General features: G+C 44.2%; 1 protein-coding gene across 1 annotated transcript; it reads right to left on the minus strand.

Annotated features, from left to right (window-relative positions):
* Positions 1–6,318: 6,318 nt before the first annotated feature.
* LOC136955679 (mucin-2-like) lies at positions 6,319–22,788 on the minus strand. Its single transcript, XM_067249413.1, has 30 exons — positions 22,407–22,788; positions 17,440–17,737; positions 16,995–17,109; positions 16,733–16,823; positions 16,459–16,565; positions 16,107–16,323; positions 15,807–15,932; positions 15,548–15,665; positions 15,208–15,346; positions 14,847–14,957; positions 14,671–14,740; positions 14,388–14,525; positions 14,132–14,296; positions 13,566–13,660; positions 13,162–13,288; positions 12,731–12,986; positions 12,584–12,636; positions 12,287–12,387; positions 11,758–11,909; positions 11,277–11,415; positions 11,066–11,176; positions 10,794–10,973; positions 10,319–10,558; positions 9,987–10,143; positions 9,749–9,877; positions 9,491–9,638; positions 9,325–9,374; positions 9,072–9,228; positions 7,367–8,019; positions 6,319–6,599 (listed from the first exon to the last, which is right to left on the minus strand). The coding sequence occupies exons 1-30, from the start codon at positions 22,786–22,788 to the stop codon at positions 6,319–6,321; spliced, it is 5,106 nt and encodes a 1,701-aa protein (XP_067105514.1).
* Between the last annotated feature and the right edge of the window lie 266 nt (positions 22,789–23,054).

Raw genomic sequence — 23,054 nt, forward strand, 5'->3', positions numbered from 1 at the left:
CAAGTGGTCAGACCAGAGCATGGTGTTGTTGAAACTGGGGTTGTTGGAGTGGAGTGAGTTGTAGATGATGTTGTTGTTGTTGTTGTGGGTGTAGCACTTGTACTTGTAGGGGGTGTTGTAGTTGTAGTGGGAGTTGGTGTTGTAGTTGTAGTGGGAGTTGGTGTTGTAGGCTTGGTTGTGGTGGTAACTGTGGTTGGGGTAGGTGTAGGTCCACAATCACAACACTGGACTCGGATCTCATAGTCGAAGCACTCTTGCAGAAGTCCTTGCATATTGTTTTGACAAATGAGTCCAACAGTTGGGCTGCAGGTCACATCTTGTCCAAGCTGAGAGATAGTAAGACCCGGATACTGTTTTGCTCTACATTCAACAGCCTTTGGCGAGGAGCAGATGTGATAACCAGCACTAATGATCTTCTTTATGGATTCATTATCTCCACCCTCAGAGCCAGGAGTAGGCTGGCCGAGGTTGATCCAGTCGGACCAATGACAAGTGGTCAGACCAGAGCATGGTGTTGTTGAAACTGGGGTTGTTGGAGTGGAGTGAGTTGTAGATGATGTTGTTGTTGTTGTTGTGGGTGTAGCACTTGTACTTGTAGGGGGTGTTGTAGTTGTAGTGGGAGTTGGTGTTGTAGTTGTAGTGGGAGTTGGTGTTGTAGGCTTGGTTGTGGTGGTAACTGTGGTTGGGGTAGGTGTAGGTCCACAATCACAACACTGGACTCGGATCTCATAGTCGAAGCACTCTTGCAGAAGTCCTTGCATATTGTTTTGACAAATGAGTCCAACAGTTGGGCTGCAGGTCACATCTTGTCCAAGCTGAGAGATTGTAAGACCCGGATACTGTTTTGCTCTACATTCAACAGCCTTTGGCGAGGAGCAGATGTGATAACCAGCACTAATGATCTTCTTTATGGATTCATTATCTCCACCCTCAGAGCCAGGAGTAGGCTGGCCGAGGTTGATCCAGTCGGACCAATGACAAGTGGTCAGACCAGAGCATGGTGTTGTTGAAACTGGGGTTGTTGGAGTGGAGTGAGTTGTAGATGATGTTGTTGTTGTTGTTGTGGGTGTAGCACTTGTACTTGTAGGGGGTGTTGTAGTTGTAGTGGGAGTTGGTGTTGTAGTTGTAGTGGGAGTTGGTGTTGTAGGCTTGGTTGTGGTGGTAACTGTGGTTGGGGTAGGTGTAGGTCCACAATCACAACACTGGACTCGGATCTCATAGTCGAAGCACTCTTGCAGAAGTCCTTGCATATTGTTTTGACAAATGAGTCCAACAGTTGGGCTGCAGGTCACATCTTGTCCAAGCTGAGAGATTGTAAGACCCGGATACTGTTTTGCTCTACATTCAACAGCCTTTGGCGAGGAGCAGATGTGATAACCAGCACTAATGATCTTCTTTATGGATTCATTATCTCCACCCTCAGAGCCAGGAGTAGGCTGGCCGAGGTTGATCCAGTCGGACCAATGACAAGTGGTCAGACCAGAGCATGGTGTTGTTGAAACTGGGGTTGTTGGAGTGGAGTGAGTTGTAGATGATGTTGTTGTTGTTGTTGTGGGTGTAGCACTTGTACTTGTAGGGGGTGTTGTAGTTGTAGTGGGAGTTGGTGTTGTAGTTGTAGTGGGAGTTGGTGTTGTAGGCTTGGTTGTGGTGGTAACTGTGGTTGGGGTAGGTGTAGGTCCACAATCACAACACTGGACTCGGATCTCATAGTCGAAGCACTCTTGCAGAAGTCCTTGCATATTGTTTTGACAAATGAGTCCAACAGTTGGGCTGCAGGTCACATCTTGTCCAAGCTGAGAGATTGTAAGACCCGGATACTGTTTTGCTCTACATTCAACAGCCTTTGGCGAGGAGCAGATGTGATAACCAGCACTAATGATCTTCTTTATGGATTCATTATCTCCACCCTCAGAGCCAGGAGTAGGCTGGCCGAGGTTGATCCAGTCGGACCAATGACAAGTGGTCAGACCAGAGCATGGTGTTGTTGAAACTGGGGTTGTTGGAGTGGAGTGAGTTGTAGATGTTGTTGTTGTTGTGGGTGTAGCACTTGTACTTGTAGGGGGCGTTGTAGTTGTAGTGGGAGTTGGTGTTGTAGTTGTAGTGGGAGTTGGTGTTGTAGTTGTAGTGGGAGTTGGTGTTGTAGTTGTAGTGGGAGTTGGTGTTGTAGTTGTAGTTGTAGTGGGAGTTGGTGTTGTAGTTGTAGTGGGAGTTGGTGTTGTAGTTGTAGTGGGAGTTGGTGTTGTAGGCTTGGTTGTGGTGGTAACTGTGGTTGGGGTAGGTGTAGGTCCACAATCACAACACTGGACTCGGATCTCATAGTCGAAGCACTCTTGCAGAAGTCCTTGCATATTGTTTTGACAAATGAGTCCAACAGTTGGGCTGCAGGTCACATCTTGTCCAAGCTGAGAGATTGTAAGACCCGGATACTGTTTTGCTCTACATTCAACAGCCTTTGGCGAGGAGCAGATGTGATAACCAGCACTAATGATCTTCTTTATGGATTCATTATCTCCACCCTCAGAGCCAGGAGTAGGCTGGCCGAGGTTGATCCAGTCGGACCAATGACAAGTGGTCAGACCAGAGCATGGTGTTGTTGAAACTGGGGTTGTTGGAGTGGAGTGAGTTGTAGATGATGTTGTTGTTGTTGTTGTGGGTGTAGCACTTGTACTTGTAGGGGGTGTTGTAGTTGTAGTGGGAGTTGGTGTTGTAGTTGTAGTGGGAGTTGGTGTTGTAGGCTTGGTTGTGGTGGTAACTGTGGTTGGGGTAGGTGTAGGTCCACAATCACAACACTGGACTCGGATCTCATAGTCGAAGCACTCTTGCAGAAGTCCTTGCATATTGTTTTGACAAATGAGTCCAACAGTTGGGCTGCAGGTCACATCTTGTCCAAGCTGAGAGATTGTAAGACCCGGATACTGTTTTGCTCTACATTCAACAGCCTTTGGCGAGGAGCAGATGTGATAACCAGCACTAATGATCTTCTTTATGGATTCATTATCTCCACCCTCAGAGCCAGGAGTAGGCTGGCCGAGGTTGATCCAGTCGGACCAATGACAAGTGGTCAGACCAGAGCATGGTGTTGTTGAAACTGGGGTTGTTGGAGTGGAGTGAGTTGTAGATGATGTTGTTGTTGTTGTTGTGGGTGTAGCACTTGTACTTGTAGGGGGTGTTGTAGTTGTAGTGGGAGTTGGTGTTGTAGTTGTAGTGGGAGTTGGTGTTGTAGGCTTGGTTGTGGTGGTAACTGTGGTTGGGGTAGGTGTAGGTCCACAATCACAACACTGGACTCGGATCTCATAGTCGAAGCACTCTTGCAGAAGTCCTTGCATATTGTTTTGACAAATGAGTCCAACAGTTGGGCTGCAGGTCACATCTTGTCCAAGCTGAGAGATTGTAAGACCCGGATACTGTTTTGCTCTACATTCAACAGCCTTTGGCGAGGAGCAGATGTGATAACCAGCACTAATGATCTTCTTTATGGATTCATTATCTCCACCCTCAGAGCCAGGAGTAGGCTGGCCGAGGTTGATCCAGTCGGACCAATGACAAGTGGTCAGACCAGAGCATGGTGTTGTTGAAACTGGGGTTGTTGGAGTGGAGTGAGTTGTAGATGTTGTTGTTGTTGTGGGTGTAGCACTTGTACTTGTAGGGGGCGTTGTAGTTGTAGTGGGAGTTGGTGTTGTAGTTGTAGTGGGAGTTGGTGTTGTAGTTGTAGTGGGAGTTGGTGTTGTAGTTGTAGTGGGAGTTGGTGTTGTAGTTGTAGTTGTAGTGGGAGTTGGTGTTGTAGTTGTAGTGGGAGTTGGTGTTGTAGTTGTAGTGGGAGTTGGTGTTGTAGGCTTGGTTGTGGTGGTAACTGTGGTTGGGGTAGGTGTAGGTCCACAATCACAACACTGGACTCGGATCTCATAGTCGAAGCACTCTTGCAGAAGTCCTTGCATATTGTTTTGACAAATGAGTCCAACAGTTGGGCTGCAGGTCACATCTTGTCCAAGCTGAGAGATAGTAAGACCCGGATACTGTTTTGCTCTACATTCAACAGCCTTTGGCGAGGAGCAGATGTGATAACCAGCACTAATGATCTTCTTTATGGATTCATTATCTCCACCCTCAGAGCCAGGAGTAGGCTGGCCGAGGTTGATCCAGTCGGACCAATGACAAGTGGTCAGACCAGAGCATGGTGTTGTTGAAACTGGGGTTGTTGGAGTGGAGTGAGTTGTAGATGATGTTGTTGTTGTTGTTGTGGGTGTAGCACTTGTACTTGTAGGGGGTGTTGTAGTTGTAGTGGGAGTTGGTGTTGTAGTTGTAGTGGGAGTTGGTGTTGTAGGCTTGGTTGTGGTGGTAACTGTGGTTGGGGTAGGTGTAGGTCCACAATCACAACACTGGACTCGGATCTCATAGTCGAAGCACTCTTGCAGAAGTCCTTGCATATTGTTTTGACAAATGAGTCCAACAGTTGGGCTGCAGGTCACATCTTGTCCAAGCTGAGAGATTGTAAGACCCGGATACTGTTTTGCTCTACATTCAACAGCCTTTGGCGAGGAGCAGATGTGATAACCAGCACTAATGATCTTCTTTATGGATTCATTATCTCCACCCTCAGAGCCAGGAGTAGGCTGGCCGAGGTTGATCCAGTCGGACCAATGACAAGTGGTCAGACCAGAGCATGGTGTTGTTGAAACTGGGGTTGTTGGAGTGGAGTGAGTTGTAGATGATGTTGTTGTTGTTGTTGTGGGTGTAGCACTTGTACTTGTAGGGGGTGTTGTAGTTGTAGTGGGAGTTGGTGTTGTAGTTGTAGTGGGAGTTGGTGTTGTAGGCTTGGTTGTGGTGGTAACTGTGGTTGGGGTAGGTGTAGGTCCACAATCACAACACTGGACTCGGATCTCATAGTCGAAGCACTCTTGCAGAAGTCCTTGCATATTGTTTTGACAAATGAGTCCAACAGTTGGGCTGCAGGTCACATCTTGTCCAAGCTGAGAGATTGTAAGACCCGGATACTGTTTTGCTCTACATTCAACAGCCTTTGGCGAGGAGCAGATGTGATAACCAGCACTAATGATCTTCTTTATGGATTCATTATCTCCACCCTCAGAGCCAGGAGTAGGCTGGCCGAGGTTGATCCAGTCGGACCAATGACAAGTGGTCAGACCAGAGCATGGTGTTGTTGAAACTGGGGTTGTTGGAGTGGAGTGAGTTGTAGATGTTGTTGTTGTTGTGGGTGTAGCACTTGTACTTGTAGGGGGCGTTGTAGTTGTAGTGGGAGTTGGTGTTGTAGTTGTAGTGGGAGTTGGTGTTGTAGTTGTAGTGGGAGTTGGTGTTGTAGTTGTAGTGGGAGTTGGTGTTGTAGTTGTAGTGGGAGTTGGTGTTGTAGTTGTAGTGGGAGTTGGTGTTGTAGGCTTGGTTGTGGTGGTAACTGTGGTTGGGGTAGGTGTAGGTCCACAATCACAACACTGGACTCGGATCTCATAGTCGAAGCACTCTTGCAGAAGTCCTTGCATATTGTTTTGACAAATGAGTCCAACAGTTGGGCTGCAGGTCACATCTTGTCCAAGCTGAGAGATTGTAAGACCCGGATACTGTTTTGCTCTACATTCAACAGCCTTTGGCGAGGAGCAGATGTGATAACCAGCACTAATGATCTTCTTTATGGATTCATTATCTCCACCCTCAGAGCCAGGAGTAGGCTGGCCGAGGTTGATCCAGTCGGACCAATGACAAGTGGTCAGACCAGAGCATGGTGTTGTTGAAACTGGGGTTGTTGGAGTGGATTGAGTTGTAGATGATGTTGTTGTTGTTGTGGGTGTAGTACTTGTACTTGTAGGGGGAGTTGTTGTTGTAGTTGTAGGGGGTGTTGTAGTTGTATTGGGAATTGTAGTTGTAGGGGGAGTTGTAGTTGTTGTTGTAGGGGGAGTTGTAGTGGGAGTTGTAGTTGTTGCAGTTGTCGTGGTGCAACTGCCCTGTCCTGAGCAAGTAACAGTGGTTATTGGAGTGGTTGTGGTTGGAGTTGTAGTTGTTGGGGGAGTTGTAATTGTAGGTTTAGGGGTAGTTGGGGTTATAGGCAGTTTGGTAACTGTGGTTGGGGTAGTTGAAGGTTCACAATCACAACACTGGACTCGGATCTCATAGTCGAAGCACTCTTGCTGAAGTCCTTGCATTTTATTTTGACAAATGAGTCCCACAGTTGGGCTGCAGGTCACATCTTGTCCAAGCTGAGAGATTGTAAGACCTGGATACTGTTTTGCTCTACATTCAACAGCCTTTGGCGAGGAGCAGATGTGATAACCAGCACTAATGATCTTCTTTATGGATTCATTCTCTCCACCCTCAGAGCCAGGAGTAGGCTGGCCTAGGTTGATCCACTCTGACCAATGACAAGTTGTCTGACCAGAGCATGGTGTTGTTGGAACTGGGGTTGTTGGAGTGGTTGTGGATGGAGTTGTAGTTGATGTTGTTGTGAGTGTCGTAGTTGTAGGGGGAGATGTAGTCGTTGGAGGAGTTGTAGTTGTAGGAGGAGTTGTAGTTGTCGGATTGGTTGTGGATGGAGTTGTGGTTGATGTTGTTGTTGATGGTGTTGTAGGGGGAGATGTAGTTGGACATTCCACTGTCTTGCAGCATTTCAAATTTACTTCATAGTCAAGGCATACTGGAGGGATACCTTGATCTTTATTCTTGCAAATTAATCCAACTTCAGTGTTACATACTATATGTTGATGCAGTTCACTTATTGGAACCCCTGGGTATCGCGCCGCTTGACACTTGATCGCCTCTGGCTTCTCACATACATGTTTTCCAGCTTCTATCAGATGTTTTATTGATTCATTATCACCTCCTTCTGGACCATATTGTGGGTATTCCACATTGAGCCAGCCAGACCAATCGCATACCTGGCAGGGTTTGGGTTGTTTTGTGGTTGAGATAGATGTTGATGTTGTAGTGGGAGTTGGTGTTGTAGGCTTGGTTGTAGTGGTAACTGTGGTTGGGGTAGGTGTAGGTCCACAATCACAACACTGGACTCGGATCTCATAGTCGAAGCACTCTTGCAGAAGTCCTTGCATATTGTTTTGACAAATGAGTCCAACAGTTGGGCTGCAGGTCACATCTTGTCCAAGCTGAGAGATTGTAAGACCCGGATACTGTTTTGCTCTACATTCAACAGCCTTTGGCGAGGAGCAGATGTGATAACCAGCACTTATGATCTTCTTTATGGATTCATTATCTCCACCCTCAGAGCCAGGAGTAGGCTGGCCGAGGTTGATCCAGTCGGACCAATGACAAGTGGTCAGACCAGAGCATGGTGTTGTTGAAACTGGGGTTGTTGGAGTGGATTGAGTTGTAGATGATGTTGTTGTTGTTGTGGGTGTAGTACTTGTACTTGTAGGGGGAGTTGTTGTTGTAGTTGTAGGGGGTGTTGTAGTTGTATTGGGAATTGTAGTTGTAGGGGGAGTTGTAGTTGTTGTTGTAGGGGGAGTTGTAGTGGGAGTTGTAGTTGTTGCAGTTGTCGTGGTGCAACTGCCCTGTCCTGAGCAAGTAACAGTGGTTATTGGAGTGGTTGTGGTTGGAGTTGTAGTTGTTGGGGGAGTTGTAATTGTAGGTTTAGGGGTAGTTGGGGTTATAGGCAGTTTGGTAACTGTGGTTGGGGTAGTTGAAGGTTCACAATCACAACACTGGACTCGGATCTCATAGTCGAAGCACTCTTGCTGAAGTCCTTGCATTTTATTTTGACAAATGAGTCCCACAGTTGGGCTGCAGGTCACATCTTGTCCAAGCTGAGAGATTGTAAGACCCGGATACTGTTTTGCTCTACATTCAACAGCCTTTGGCGAGGAGCAGATGTGATAACCAGCACTAATGATCTTCTTTATGGATTCATTCTCTCCACCCTCAGAGCCAGGAGTAGGCTGGCCTAGGTTGATCCACTCTGACCAATGACAAGTTGTCTGACCAGAGCATGGTGTTGTTGGAACTGGGGTTGTAGGAGTGGTTGTGGATGGAGTTGTAGTTGATGTTGTTGTGGGTGTCGTAGTTGTAGGGGGAGATGTAGTTGTTGGAGGAGTTGTAGTTGTAGGAGGAGTTGTAGTTGTCGGATTGGTTGTGGATGGAGTTGTGGTTGATGTTGTTGTTGATGGTGTTGTAGGGGGAGATGTAGTTGGACATTCCACTGTCTTGCAGCATTTCAAATTTACTTCATAGTCAAGGCATACTGGAGGGATACCTTGATCTATATTCTTGCAAATTAATCCAACTTCAGTGTTACATACTATATGTTGATGCAGTTCACTTATTGGAACCCCTGGGTATCGCGCTGCTTGACACTTGATCGCCTCTGGCTTCTCACATACATGTTTTCCAGCTTCTATCAGATGTTTTATTGATTCATTATCACCTCCTTCTGGACCATATTGTGGGTATTCCACATTGAGCCAGCCAGACCAATCGCATACCTGGCAGGGTTTGGGTTGTTTTGTGGTTGAGATAGGTGTTGATGTTGTAGTCGCTGTCACATGTGTTGTTGGTAGAGTAGGTGGAGGTTTGGAAGTACAGAGGTCCTCATCACAACAGAGGACACGCACTTGGTAGTTGAAGCAGAGAGGCAGGGGTCCTGACTGGTCCTCGTTTCTACATGTCAGACCTTCAGCAATATCACACTGCACCACCTGCCCAATGTGCTCAATGCTGACATTTGGAAACTTCTCAGCTCTGCACTGAATATTGCTTGGTTGATCACAGATTTTGTATCCTTCTGCTCTGAGGTTCTTGTATGTTTCAGAGTCCCCTCCTGGAGTTCCCAGTGTAGGGAATGTGGTGTCATACCAAACTGACCACACACAGGGATGTCCACATGTAGTAAAAGAAGTAGGTGTCTCAGTTTGTGCAGTGGTCTGGGGTGAAGTTGTTGTTGTCATTGATTCTGTGTACAGAAAAACAAAAGAGTTTTCATAAATATAAAGCTAACAATGTATTAAGTGCAAAAGACTGATAATAACAAGATTCATGTTATTTGGACATTATACATACTACTCCTTCACCTACCTGTTGAGAAAGTGAAAACACTTGTTGGAGTGACAGTGGGGGTAGATACAGTCGTGGGAGAAGGCGTGGTTGGGCAATTGATGGTCCTCTTGATTGCACCATTCTCCCCACAAACTGCTATGATGCATTGGCCATGCCCATCCGTAGTGTTGTAGATGGTGTGTCCAAACGGATATTTGTTCCCATTGTACACACATGTGCAAGCTAAATGGGTATGGGATATTTTTTAGAATTGCAATGCAACAGGCATTTATACATGTCAACTACATACAATTCCATTTTTAGCTAATGCATCCATACCTTGGACATCATATTGGCAGACAATCTTCAATGACGCACCATCACAAGAGCTTCACAAAAAGACACAACTTTGCTTAGTCATTATTGACAACAGAACACAGTATACTTTCATTCTAATATTAGCTTCCAGCTACAGTGGGACTACTAAATGGATTGTAAAACATACCATGTAAAGCAGTTATCTGTTGTTGGGACTTTGTCTCCACTGTTGTAGTGTTTCCCATCCTTAAAGCAGCCACAGTCTTTCTGTTCCACGCACTTCATGGTGTCTTCATCAAAGTAAGGTAGAGTTGGCGGACATTTGGGGTAGCAACCTAAAATAAAATAAAAGCACATAAGTACTGGTACTTTGCATGGATTTAGAGGTCAGGGGAAGAGTACCGTAGCTAGAGGTAGGGTCTGCATTCACACGCCCGCTCAGTACCTTCTAGAGGAGGAATCTGAGTAGAGCATGTCCCAGAGGGGTTCCTGCAGGTCTTCATACAGGGGGATCCACATGGCTTATAGTGCCACTCACATTCACCAGGGGGGTTGTAGTAATCACAGAACAGAGCTGTAAAGAATGAACACATGCACTCCATTAGTTCTGTATTCTCACATATCTCTTTCCACAGGCTTCATTGCACCCTGATAATTTGAGTTAGGCATGTTTGAAGACGTACGGCATATCTGTGGGGCTCTCCAGGACACACACGCTCCAGCTTCGTTGCAGGCCTCAGCATAAGCAGCCACAGCGGTACAGAAACATTCACAGTCTCCTCCGCTGTCACAAGCACACGAGTCTCGTACACAGGCATCATAGAAAGGTGCGGGGTCAACCTACATAATGACAGGTAAGCCATAAAATGTTTGTACATTCACTGAAAGACACAATATGAAAGGCCTGATTCTTGTTTTGGGGTATTGAACTTACATTCAAAATTTTCATTTACAAATGAAAATGAATTGGGAGCCTTTGGCTACTGACTGACAGTAAGGTCTTAAGCAAACTTACATTAGAATGGCAGGCGGAGAACACTTCACTCTGAATGATGCTGCACTGTTTCTGGGACCAGGACTGCCTGTAGGGGTTGGCCGTACAGGGACTCCGCTGGACCTTGGCCTCAGGGCAACTTGCAGACACTCTCCAGCTGTTGCCAAAATCCAGAGCATTGACAACACCAGCCTGGCTTCTGGTGGTGAAGTCATTCTTGGCGTTTCCATCATAGTTACCACATAGACCACATACTTTTCCCTGGAAAGAAATCATGGCTAAATCAGACCGACAGGCAAGCAGACAAGATAGTACCTGACAAACAGATAAATATCTTAGACAGACAGAAAAATACTGAATGTGCAACCTCATTCCCATCCTAATTGTGTCCTATAAAACATAGCATCAAGGATGATGTTGCTTACTCACCTTGCACAGAAGTCATCAAGGAGGTAATTGCTCAATACTGGAAGCTGAGCTTCATGTCTAAACTCACCTTGAACTGTGGACTGAGCTTGATGAACATGCTGGTCTTCTTGTCCCACATGAGGATGAGGCCGTTGTTGGCCTCTATAACCAGGTAGATCCCCATGGTGTAGATCTGGTAGGGCACAACCTCCAGAGGTCCTCTCTGGACCACCTGATAGTTGCCCTCTGTCAAAATCAGTTCGGTGTCCTGAAGGAGAGAGCACGCGACTGATCAGGAAAAGCTTCCGATTTCTATTCCCAGATCGGTGAAACCAAAACCGACAGGCTGAATCTACGAACCCCAAGGAACAGCTTTATGGCCTTGGAGCAAGTGGTGCCTGTGGTGCCACAGGGCACGTTCTCAGTGATGACTCTGAAGCTGCTCTGGTTCTGCTTGCTGCTACAATAGTCCTGGTCAGGACACACACATCCCATCACATGAATCATCAGGTTATTGTTGTTTTTCAAACGGGCTCAGTTAGTAATGCAATGGGATTCTTGGTGAGCTTACCTCGGCAAGGGTGTATTCACAGCTCCCATCAAAAGTGTATCGTCTCCCATCAAAGGTGATGTAGTGTCCGTCTCCATAGACAGAGCATGTGCCATGGCACAAGTTGTCGGTACACTCCCATTTCCTGTCTTTACATGTGCTAGAGGAGATAAACACAGACATTCAGTACAGAGATGAAAGTCTTCTCATAGATCTGTTGAATTCCTGAACATTGTTTGGTTATAAACAGATAGGCATGTGTTTACAATAAATAGGTTTAGGCAGATATACAGTATTTTATACATACTAAACACATTACGTTTAGACAAACAAGAATGCTGGATCCCGACAGAGAGCTTAGTTTGATTCAGACCGACTAATTTGATTCTAAAAATTCATACCTGCAGATGTGTTACAAAGATTCAGAGAGACAGGTTGGTTACTGTAGATTCAGACAGACATATATTACACTGACAGAAGATTAGCAAAAATATAGGCTCACCAGGTATTGCAGTCCACTGTGATGCTGTTTCCTGATTGGTAGGGAACTCCGTTGTGGAAACAAGGGCAAAGATCAGGCTTGATGCAGCCCCCTTTCCCATCAGACAGCAGACCAGAGGGACACACACAGCCAGAGATGCACTCTGCACTCACCTGGAAGAGGACATCAAAGGTGATAATAATAATCAGAATTTACAAACCAAATCTGTTTGCAAAGGAACTTGAGGAAGAGGGACATTGCCAGACTAATCACACCCGCTGTCATAAGAAGAGCTATTAGAAGTCCTTCTTGCCAGCATCCATAAGACTCTATAATGCTTCACTGTGAGCTTGAACACTGGTAATGCTGTTGGGTCACCACTCAATCACCTCCATTCTGGACATTCTTATTCTTTAACTGTAATTAAACTATACCTCATAGGAATTTGAAGCTCTGCTGAATCTTGGTTCGAAGAGATTTTCATGTGTAGTGTACGTAGTGTGTATGACGTATGGCGTTACATATGAACACTGCAGGGTGTGTCACTCACACAGGCCATGTCTTGGGTGTTGCAGCTCTTTTGACACTCTGAGCCTTTCATACCGGGGGCCACGCTCGAGCAGTTGAAATAAACCATGGGTGCTTGGCATGCTGGGAATATCAAGATCATTTTGTGTGATTGCAAAAGTTGTCTCTCTGACAAAATGATGGACTTTCAAATGTAGAATAACAGTCTGCAGATTATTATAACACTCAGACATCATTGTTTTTCAGAGTGGCAGTATGTAAGAAAGTCTTATGTCAATACAGAGTTATTGTACAGGAAATCCAACACAATAAAACTCACATGGAACATTGTCAGGCTCTCCAATACAGTTGAGTTTTCCCTCTTTGCAGGTGCTGAAATGTCAAACAAATATCATGATGATCTCTCACCGCACAATAAGCATCTCTGAGGGGTATGCGCTCGCATGTGGGTGTGTGGGTCTCTCACCACATGGCTCCATCCTTGCTGATGACCTGGCTGGGTGGCACCACTGAGCCCTTGTAGTAGCAGGGGCAGCTGGATGGGGCCACGCACTTGCCAGTATCATCCAGGTAGGTTCCCTCAGCACAGACACACCCGGCCACAGACGTGAAGGTGATGGAGCAGGTGGGGTCAGAGTTGCTATAGCAGTGGCAGGTTCGGCTGCTACTAGTGATGCTGTAGTCATAGACCATAGTACTGGGGCAGGAGCTGGTGTACTTGGCTGTGGAGGGAAATGACATTGTGTAAGTGTGACAGCCTGAGATCTGACAGTCTACTTTAAAATATTTAAGGAAGGACGTTTGAGTTGCAGAATGATTCACAAAGTGTTTTAGGTATGTTGTTGGCATGTTGCACAGGTGTTTCAGGGATGTTGTAAACAGGTGTGGGTAACTCACTGCAGATGGTGTTTCCCCAGTTGTTGAGCATGATCCCTGCAGCAGCACAGGCGTGGACGTATGAAGAGACAGCAGCACACATGCAGTCCTCACTCTTCTCACAGTTACAGCTGTCATACATGCAGTTCTACACGGAGAACAGAAAACATGATCAATTCCTTTAATGTGGATGGTGCAAATATTTAATTATCAATACAATTATACTGTTGGGCTATATAATTATATTAATGTTATGCTAACTTTCTTAGTTGCTATGCTAGTAAAATGACAAGCTGAATTAGCTGTAGTAAAGTAGTTTGTGTTTACTGCTGTTTGGCTGTTCTTTAGACTATTGTTAGCCATGCTGTGATAGCTAGCTATGCTAGTCTAGTTAGACATCTGAGAGCGTGAAAGGAGGGACTCACAGCTTTGTAGGAGTCTGGGCTGATCTCTGAGTGACAGGCAGCAAACACACCCTCAGGGTCCGATAGCATGGAGCACCAATGCTGGGCATATTTTTCTGAAAGGACAAAATCACAAACATAGTGTGACACAACTTATGTGACACATTCTGTTGTCACATAAGTTGCTCTTGTTGGTGACTTCAACGGTATAGATCATTGTAGGATTATCTATGAAAGACACAGCACACATTTTTATAGTAAGAGTTGTCATTTTTTGTTACACTGTTGTTGAGACGTTGCTATTGTTACACAGTTCTATCCATCTAACACAAGGAGTGTTCATTTTACTCGTTCCGACGCTAATCATCATAAATACTCCTGGTAGCCTAATAAATTAACTTAGTTGTTTTTGTTATTTGTTATTTTGCCATAAACAAACTTCTGATTTTGGATTTTCTGCTTTACTATCTATTAGGACTATTTGTTCTTCCATATCTCTCCTGTCTCTCAAGCAATTTTTGGACTGGGGCTAGACCTTTTAAATCTGTAGTTTATCCAAAAGACCGGACATTGTCCAGACTGATTACCGTTTTCAAAGCTGAGGCTGCAGGGAGATTCAAAACTGCTCTTGATATCCGGGCAACTCGCGCGGGTCTTCCAAGTGTTGGCAAAGCCTACAGCAGTGCCCTCTCTCAACCCGCTTGCAGTTAGGAAGTCATCTGCTTGGTTGTTGTTGAAGTTTCCACAGAGACCTACAAAAGAAAGGACAGATTTTACACCAAAACCTCTACAGACACACATACCTTCTACCTCAGATCTAGTACAAAAACACTAAGGACCTACCTGAGGTCTCGTTGCGCAAGCTCGGGGCTGCAGTGATGTAGACCTGCATTATGGGCTGCAACTGTACCTCTAGCAGCAGGCCTACAGAGGTCTGCACCACCAGGAAGGAGGTTGAGGCCCTGAGCACGGTGGCACCAGCTGAGGGTGGGACAGAATTTGCTTGAGTTCAACATCATCTTCATCCCAACCATCAACATACACATGAGGAGCAGAGCATCATCCACATCATCCTCACCAGCTAAATCATTGCCAGAATGAATGTATCACCCCTATCAAAGCTTACCAGCAGAGAAGGGAAGTTGAGAGTAGAATCCGTTGACAAAGACTTTACCACTTGGTTGTATGATGATCACCTGCACACAAAGGATGAATTACATTAATACCCTTATTAAAATTGTATTCATATTCTCGTCAATATTCAGACATTGCATGTCAGGATATTAGGGTCAATGTCCTCACAGTTGATCCTCCAGAGAGAGCCAGGGTGACAGTCTTCAAGGATGTTTCACTTTCAGAAAGACCATTTTGTTCCAGATCTCCAAGGACAACAAACTGCTGCCCGTGAGAGTCCTGCAGCATACAAAATACAATATTTCAGAACAGGACAACCTTGCTTTGAATAAAAACACTAGTGACACAAACACAGAAACGCAACACAAATATACATTAACATATCTAATTACAAGACAAGTATACAACTACGAATAGACCACTGAGAATCTGGCTCAAAATGTTTATCATCCAGGCAGAAATGAGTCTACATAGAGTGATTATTTGCCTCGCTAGTGAAGGCTGAGCTCTGTAGTGAAGAGCTGCGTACCTTAGCCAGCACGTAAGAGCAGGCTCCATGGAAGGTGTAGAGTTTCCCATCGAAGGTGCTGATGTGAGACCCTCCCTCCACAGAGCACGTCCCTGGACAGTCCTTCTGCTGGCAGCTCCACTGACCACCGGAACACATGCTACATGGAACAACACAGTGTTAAGAGACCAGCAAATACCTCAGAGAGATTGTGGATTCCTTCTTGTTGCGTATTGACTTTCCTTGAATGAATAGACCAAATAATGACCGAAATGGAGAGAAAAGAAAGAGTCAGGTAACAACAGTATTTTATCCATGTGTGTCCAGGAGGACTGAAGAATAAGTCAGGGTGGCATCATACCAGTTTTTGCAGGAGCTGGAGTAGGTTTGTCCAGGGGCATAGATTTTGTTGTTGTATCTGCAGGAGCACTCAGTCAGAGGGACACAACCTCTGTTGTTAATGTCATCCAGCACAGTGCCTGTTGGAGGGGGGTTGAAGAGTACAGGAGTTGAATATGCACCATTGAACTGGAGTTTGACACGTAGAACTACTTATTACAAGTCATAATCAGGTCCACAGGTAGACAGTTAGTCCTGGAAAATCAGAGAGCTCTGTCTACCTGGAGGGCAGAAGCAGCCGTCGGTACAGTGGCTATCACACATGTGGCTGGTCTGGGGGTTGGAACAGGAGTCAGGACAGGGGCTGCCACATTCCTGGTACACCATGTTGTTGGGACATGACTTTGCTGTGAAAATGAAAATGAATATCAATCTACTCAATATTCAAAATTGTATCAAACAGACAAATAGCGGTTATCTGAGCTTATATTTCTGTTAGGACAGTATGTGTATTTGGCTGTGTGCGTGTGTCGTGAGTGGACAGGGTTGAGCTGTGCGTAGAATACAGAAGGTTCACTTACGACAGAATTGAGGGGTCCTCCACTGCGTGGGTGTACCTCCTGCATGGACACACTGGCGAGAAAACTCTGACATGGTGTTGCACAGGCAGAACGATTTGGCACTGTTGTTACAGTGGCACAAGTCTGCCATGCAGGCTTTGGTGAACGATGCTACATCCAGAAGACCTTGACAGCTGCTGAAGGCTGGGGCTGAAAGGAGCTGCTCACACACTGCAGTCTGCACACACACACACATGCACACACATAGGTCACAAATTAGTGTGTTCAAGGTGCCCTATTCTGCAAAGTTTATTGATATGTCTAATTTAATTTAGATTTCAATATTATATTTGTTTTATGACATGTAGGTTACCAGGTTGCCGCAGCTCTCAACGGAGGGAATAGAGGGCTCAGTGCAGCTTTCAGTTGGTCCGTCCATCTTCCAGAAGTTTCCATAGTCTTCAGGGGAAATCTTTACACCTTTGGAAAATTGAAGGGAATTAGTCTTTTACAAAACCAGAAAGTTTTCATCTGATTTTGGATGCTCATAGGATGGGTGCTTGTGATATAGAGCATTAACTCAGATTTCTCCCATTTAATTTCAGGGCACATACATTGGGAAAGCAGAAGATGTTGTCAAAGCTTACCATTGCTATAGAACTCATTCTGAAGTTGAACCCCATTGAAGTCCCCACACAAGCCGCAGGTCTGGTTTCTGTATTTAGCATCCATCTCCACCTAAACATATAACACATAAGGAGATGCAGTGCTAATTACAACACAGAACCACCGTTCTACAGGTATTGGGTTGTGGTCAAATGTTGTCAGTTGAAACAGTCGAAACATGAGTTTTTCTGAAGTAAATCTAACAATGTTTCTGCAAGGACATCACATTAAGCATTATCCTACCAAGAGGGAATCATCCTCGTTCCATACAGCGACCAGTCCAAGCTTGGCTTTGACCTTGATGTAGGTGGGAGTTTTGTCAATGAGGATGCCTGATTGGCTGAAAGGCAGGAGCACCCTGGAGAGAGAAGAGCAAGTCATCAAAAACATTGGGAATATAGTTCAGGGTAGAATTGGGAGTCAGGTGGCTGAGCGGTGAGGGAATCGGGCTAGTAATCTGAAGGTTGCTAGTTCGATTCCCGGTCATGCCAACTGACGTCGTGTCCTTGGGCAAGGCACTTCACCCTACTTGCCTCGGGGGGAATGTCCCTGTACTTACTGTAAGTCGCTCTGGATAAGAGCGTCTGCTAAATGACTAAATGTAAATGTAGAATTGGTCTGCTGTGAAATAACCATTTATTTTTGTATTTTCTTGTGTTTTGATTCAATGATTGTCTAACAGACTTACATCATGCCGTCGACCAGGATGGAGTCCTTAGAGATCTCCACTGTGGTGCCGTCCAGCTTCATGGTGATCTTGCTGATGGTGGGTAGGTCGTTCACCACCTGTCTCCTCATCTGGATGTTAAAGTCCTCATAACTGCTATGACACAGTGAGGTCAGGACGTGGTTGCAGGTGGAGGGCAGTTGGAACATGTCCCCGTCAAAGGTTTTGAAGTGGTAGTTGCCCCATGTACTGCAAACTTGTCCATTATGAACTGGGCTCACTCCTGTGGACAACAAGGGCAACAAGTCAACCAGAGTGTCTGAAAAATACAGGCTAAAATACAATTTAGAATACAGAATTGAGTGACTGAAGATATATTTCATTTTTTTTGTACTTTTTCTTTGAAATATAGAACATGCAACAGACATTCTGAGACACAGAACTTTGAACTCCCACTTTGTAAACCTGGGGGATGCCGCAAACCAACTCACCTGCAATCTCACTTGTCCTTGACATTGATGGAAGCATGTTGACTGTGGCCTCTGAAAACAATAGAGATCATCTGAATAAGAAACGGCAAGCTTCCACAACACATTGCTGTGAAATCTTTTGTCCAGTAACTAAAGCTGTGTGTAGTGCTCCAACAGGTCCTACGTTCATCAAACAAATGTTACGCCTTGGTAGAGGCACTGAAAAGCAGGCCTGAACTTTGCCTGATCAGGCACTATGGTTGTCCCAGAAGGTAAACAGCTGAGCCACAGTCTAGATCTAGAACGCTTCAGGAACTCCAACCTCTCCACAGCACACACAATCTCAATCAAAACCCAGAGGTTTGACCTACCTGTGTAGGAGGACATGAAGCTGCTTGACACAGTCATCCATATTAACAGCCATGTGAGGGGCCCTAGAGTCCCCATGGCGGTCCTGTGACTGATCATCTGGTTGATCTCAGGGGATTTGAGAAAGGAGTGGAGACTAAGGCAGGTCTTTATACACTTGGAGGAGTGGCTGCAGATGAGGTGTGGAGTTCAAATCCAAACCCATTACGAGCAGCCCACACACACCTGTATGCCCACTTTAACACAGACCACATGCGTACACAAACATGTACTTCACACTCACTTTAACATATGTATGTCTGCCAACATAGACTGCATGCCTCATTGTATTTCCACCTCAGAAAATGGATCCCAATCACAGAAGCCCCCCTCTCTCTTTTCATAGATCAGGATGGAACATTGCACTGTTGGAGTTCTGTGTGTCCTGGGATGCACTTCAAGTTATACTATCTGATCTACTAGAAAATAAACTCAAAAACATACTTCTATGTACAGACTTCAGTGGCAGCTTGCTCTGTCAGAGGGTCTGACCCAGGGGCACCGTACAGGGGGGAAAGGTTAGGACAATTCCAAGAGCCCCTGACTGACAGGGGCCCCAAAAAATTTAAATAGATAAGTTGTTGTTTTTCTTTTTTTTTATGGGGCTCAAAATTCTTGCTGGCACCCCTGGTCTGACCCCTTGTATGCAGCACATTGAGAGAGAACATCACTGATTACTTTAGTCATTTATCTAATGGACTATTCATATGTGTTGGGTGAAACATTTCTCCATCATTTTGGGGAACATGTTATCATCATACATAGTTTGTATTTTCTTTCCCGAGGCAGAGACGGAAAATGAGAAAATTGAAGTGGTCAGGTTTTAAGACGGACCTCAAAAATATAATTAAAGTCAAATTAGTTACGAGTATATTTTACTCAAAATTAGGTAATAATTTGGTTATGAATAGTAATATATTTTTCCACGCATAATGGTAAAAAAAACATGTGATTGCCAGTATCAAAGTAAATTATCAGATAAGTAAATAAGTAAGGAAGTAAAATAAATTGCATGCAGTTGGTATAGTAACGTGGGTCTGTTTTGGTGTGTTTAAGTTGTTTATCATTTTGACTCACAATCTTGGCTCTTTGGGGTGTTTCAATATAATGAGCAATTACTAACTCCATCTTTTGTCATGTCAAGTCAAGTGCCTATGCTTTGTTAATACTCATTGTTATAAAAATCAACTGCCTTTGTCCGCCAAGTCGTTTTGCATTGTTGCTTTGAGATTAAAAAGTGCCTTGCATGTGAGTACTCCATCCTAGCATCATTAGCTAGGGTGTGACCTGAAACTTCTCATAGTTTCACTATGCACTCATAGGGAATATTGGGTCCTGGCATGGTTCCTGGCATTTTATACTAGTAAGTACAGTATAGCCGTATCAGACCATATATGGCCAATTTGCCAAGACCACTTCATGGAGAGGTGTGGTGACTTAATCATGCATGTGCAAATAGATATCAAATTTGGTTTTCCCTCTGCATGATAAATCACATAATAATTGGCAACTCTCAATTGACCTTTTGCCTCTAACTGGTTTCTACCATGTACCTGTGTTGACTAGGCAGGGTAGTGGGGCACTGCCTAAATTAGTCAGCTCTTTCTATTTTTAACCAGGATCTGGAATCCTGCTTGTGCCTGTACTTGTCACTTGGGTGACTTGGGTCACTCTTCATTGGGTGTTTTAATGTGAATATAATGACTATTTGGGACCAATAAATCTATAATCTGATGTAGGCCAGCTCTTGGTCCTTAGGCTGCCAGCTAACCACTGATGAGCTCAGGTGCCTTCTAAGTAGAACGTCTCCATGAAGAAGCTGAAGTAACACCAGGACCACCAGAGTTGGAGAGGTAGTGGAAAACCTGGTGAACTATAATGTATCTAAATGATCTCTACCATAACCTCTCACCTCTCCCTCTCCACCCTCTTAGATGTGTTCAGTCAGTACGGTCAAGGTTAGGTTCATTACTTAGTTTATTGTCATGTGAATTGGTACACAGAACAATGCAAGTATTAAATGACACATTTTAAAAAACAGAAACATAACTATGAATTGAATATAAATAAGTTCAATATGAATATAATATGGGACATCTTACAATAAAATGCTTGGTTCTACTTGGGACTCAAATAGATTCAATAGTTTCAGTCTGACTGTCTGAGATGGCCTTTCTGTAATATAAATTAGGTGGAAGTTCATTTGACCAGGTAAATTCTGATTTCTGATTCTGATTCTAAATACTCCCAAAAAGATATATATGCATTTTGCCACAGGTATTTACTGGGTTGGGATGGGAATAGCTCAGTAGTATAGTGTCTGACAGAAAATCTAGAGGTCACAGGTTAAAATCCTCCTGGAATCCATTCTATGTCACTTTATATCAAAGTTCAGCTAAAGGAATACATTATTATTTATCAGACACTTTCACCCAAAACAACTTGCAATAAGTATATTTGTCTTTGAATTATTGAACTGACTGCACATCCCAGTCATTTGTTCCATAAAATCTGTGAAATCAGCAATAACAGTGCTAGATATTACACATTCCTTTTAGTCTACCTATGTTTTTCTAATGTAAACTAATGTAAACCAGACAAGACTGTTTAGAGGTTCAAAGTACTTACTGACACTAGCTGTCAGGATTTCAGGAGTTCAGTCTTTGACCACGCCCCTTAATTGAAAGCAATTAGCATGATGAGCTTCAGCTGTGCTCTATCCGTTGACTCTGCTATACCGCTCTTTCTCTGTGATCCAGATTGTGTCAGGATTTTACTGGAGCCTTTCCAGAGGTCACTTGTGTTAGATTCTGTTTCAGACCCATACATGCTTTTTGACCCTGATTGTGGATTCAGTATTTGTTTTTTCAGCTAGTGCCTGTCCTTGAATTTTGAGCCTGAATGCAGTCTTTTTACCTGTTTACTGAGAGATTTATTACATCCCCACATATTGTTTTTGTCTGAAACCAGCTGCCCCATACCTGAGACTAGTCATAAAGTTACCCACGTTTATATTTGTTGCGTTGTCTATACACATTTGCAGATAGGATAGAGTAAACCGATGAACTGCCCGTCCAGTAGATAGTCTTCTAGGCCTAACCAGGTCTTTGAGTCTGCGTCTCCAGGCTTGTTTGTTTCTGGTCCTCGAAATCTCCGGTTGTCCCATTCTGAATCACAAAACCTTAAGTTTTTCCTTTTCTCTGTGTCTCGATAACTAATTCTAAGATCAATTTTTTGATTTGTGGCAGAAGTCATGTCAAGAAAGATCTTACATGTATCTGTCTATACATCACCTCCACTGTCAACATTCAGAGTTTGGAATGCCAATATTTGCATCTCTCTGGCACACTCCAAATTAAACACTTGTGGTACAGTTTTATACAGTTTTCTGATTCTAATATTTGTCTTTCTTATGCAAATATTTGAGTTCCATTACCATATTAAATGTACATTGACATAAAAACATTAAAAGGCATCACGTTACCATGTTAGATACAGACGATTCTATGGAAGTGAAGAGGCCTGTCCTTAAACCACTAATCAGTTAACAACAATTAAAGATAATTATTACTTTATTACTTCTATACTGTTTGAAATGTTCTGAATAAAATAAACAATGTTTGATCTATATCTTGCAATATTAAGCTCATGAGCACATTACATAACCCTTGGTTATGTCCAGGAGAGAAATATGCCTCTATTAATGATGTTTCTTGTATAATTGATAAACTGTCATTATACTGTTTTAAGTTCTCCCATATTGTGATACCATATTTACATTTACATTTCATCATTTTTTATATATACTCTCTTGATTTACTGTATTCATTGTCCAGTATTCTTGTCCTGTGTCTTCTTCTACTCAATTTGAGTGTACCAGACACCTGCACCACACATTTGTGTAATAAATACATTGATTTTGTCTTGAACTTGTCTTGAACTCATCTTAACAATTCCTTTCATTGACTTGGCACTTTCAGAGCAATTGGGTATTATCTAATACGTCTTCAGAAGGTAGCAGAACCCACAACATTCCAGCAAAATCCTCTCTGATGCTACAGGCCTATACGTTTTAAACCAACTTAAAACATCATCCTGGGGTGAGCTCACTGGGTATGGTGTATGTGCCATACGGGGTGAGCTCACTGGGTATGGTGTATGTGCCATACGGGGTGAGCTCACTGGGTATGGTGTATGTGCCATACGGGGTGAGCTCACTGGGTATGGTGTATGTGCCATACGGGGTGAGCTCACTGGGTATGGTGTATGTGCCATACGGGGTGAGCTCACTGGGTATGGTGTATGTGCCATACGGGGTGAGCTCACTGGGTATGGTGTATGTGCCATACGGGGTGAGCTCACTGGGTATGGTGTATGTGCCATACGGGGTGAGCTCACTGGGTATGGTGTATGTGCCATACGGGGTGAGCTCACTGGGTATGGTGTATGTGCCATACGGGGTGAGGCCCACACACATCGGCCCGGGTTCCATTCTGGCTCATGCCATTTCTGCATGTTTTCCCCTCTCTCCCCTACATTTCCTGTCTTTCAAACACTAATGCATTGAAATCTCTACACATGTTATTGTATTTTCATTTGAGAAGATAGTTTCATAGTAAATACAAAATAATCCTATTGTAAATCTGGACATACGTGATACTTACATTTCCATATTTATGACTAATACTGGAAAGATTTCAGGGTCCATCCAGATTCAAAATGGCTTATCTTCCATTCACATTTGTACTTGTTACTACA

Source organism: Osmerus mordax, chromosome 13 (assembly GCF_038355195.1).
Source record: "Osmerus mordax isolate fOsmMor3 chromosome 13, fOsmMor3.pri, whole genome shotgun sequence".
NCBI classification, from domain to species: Eukaryota; Metazoa; Chordata; class Actinopteri; order Osmeriformes; family Osmeridae; genus Osmerus; species Osmerus mordax.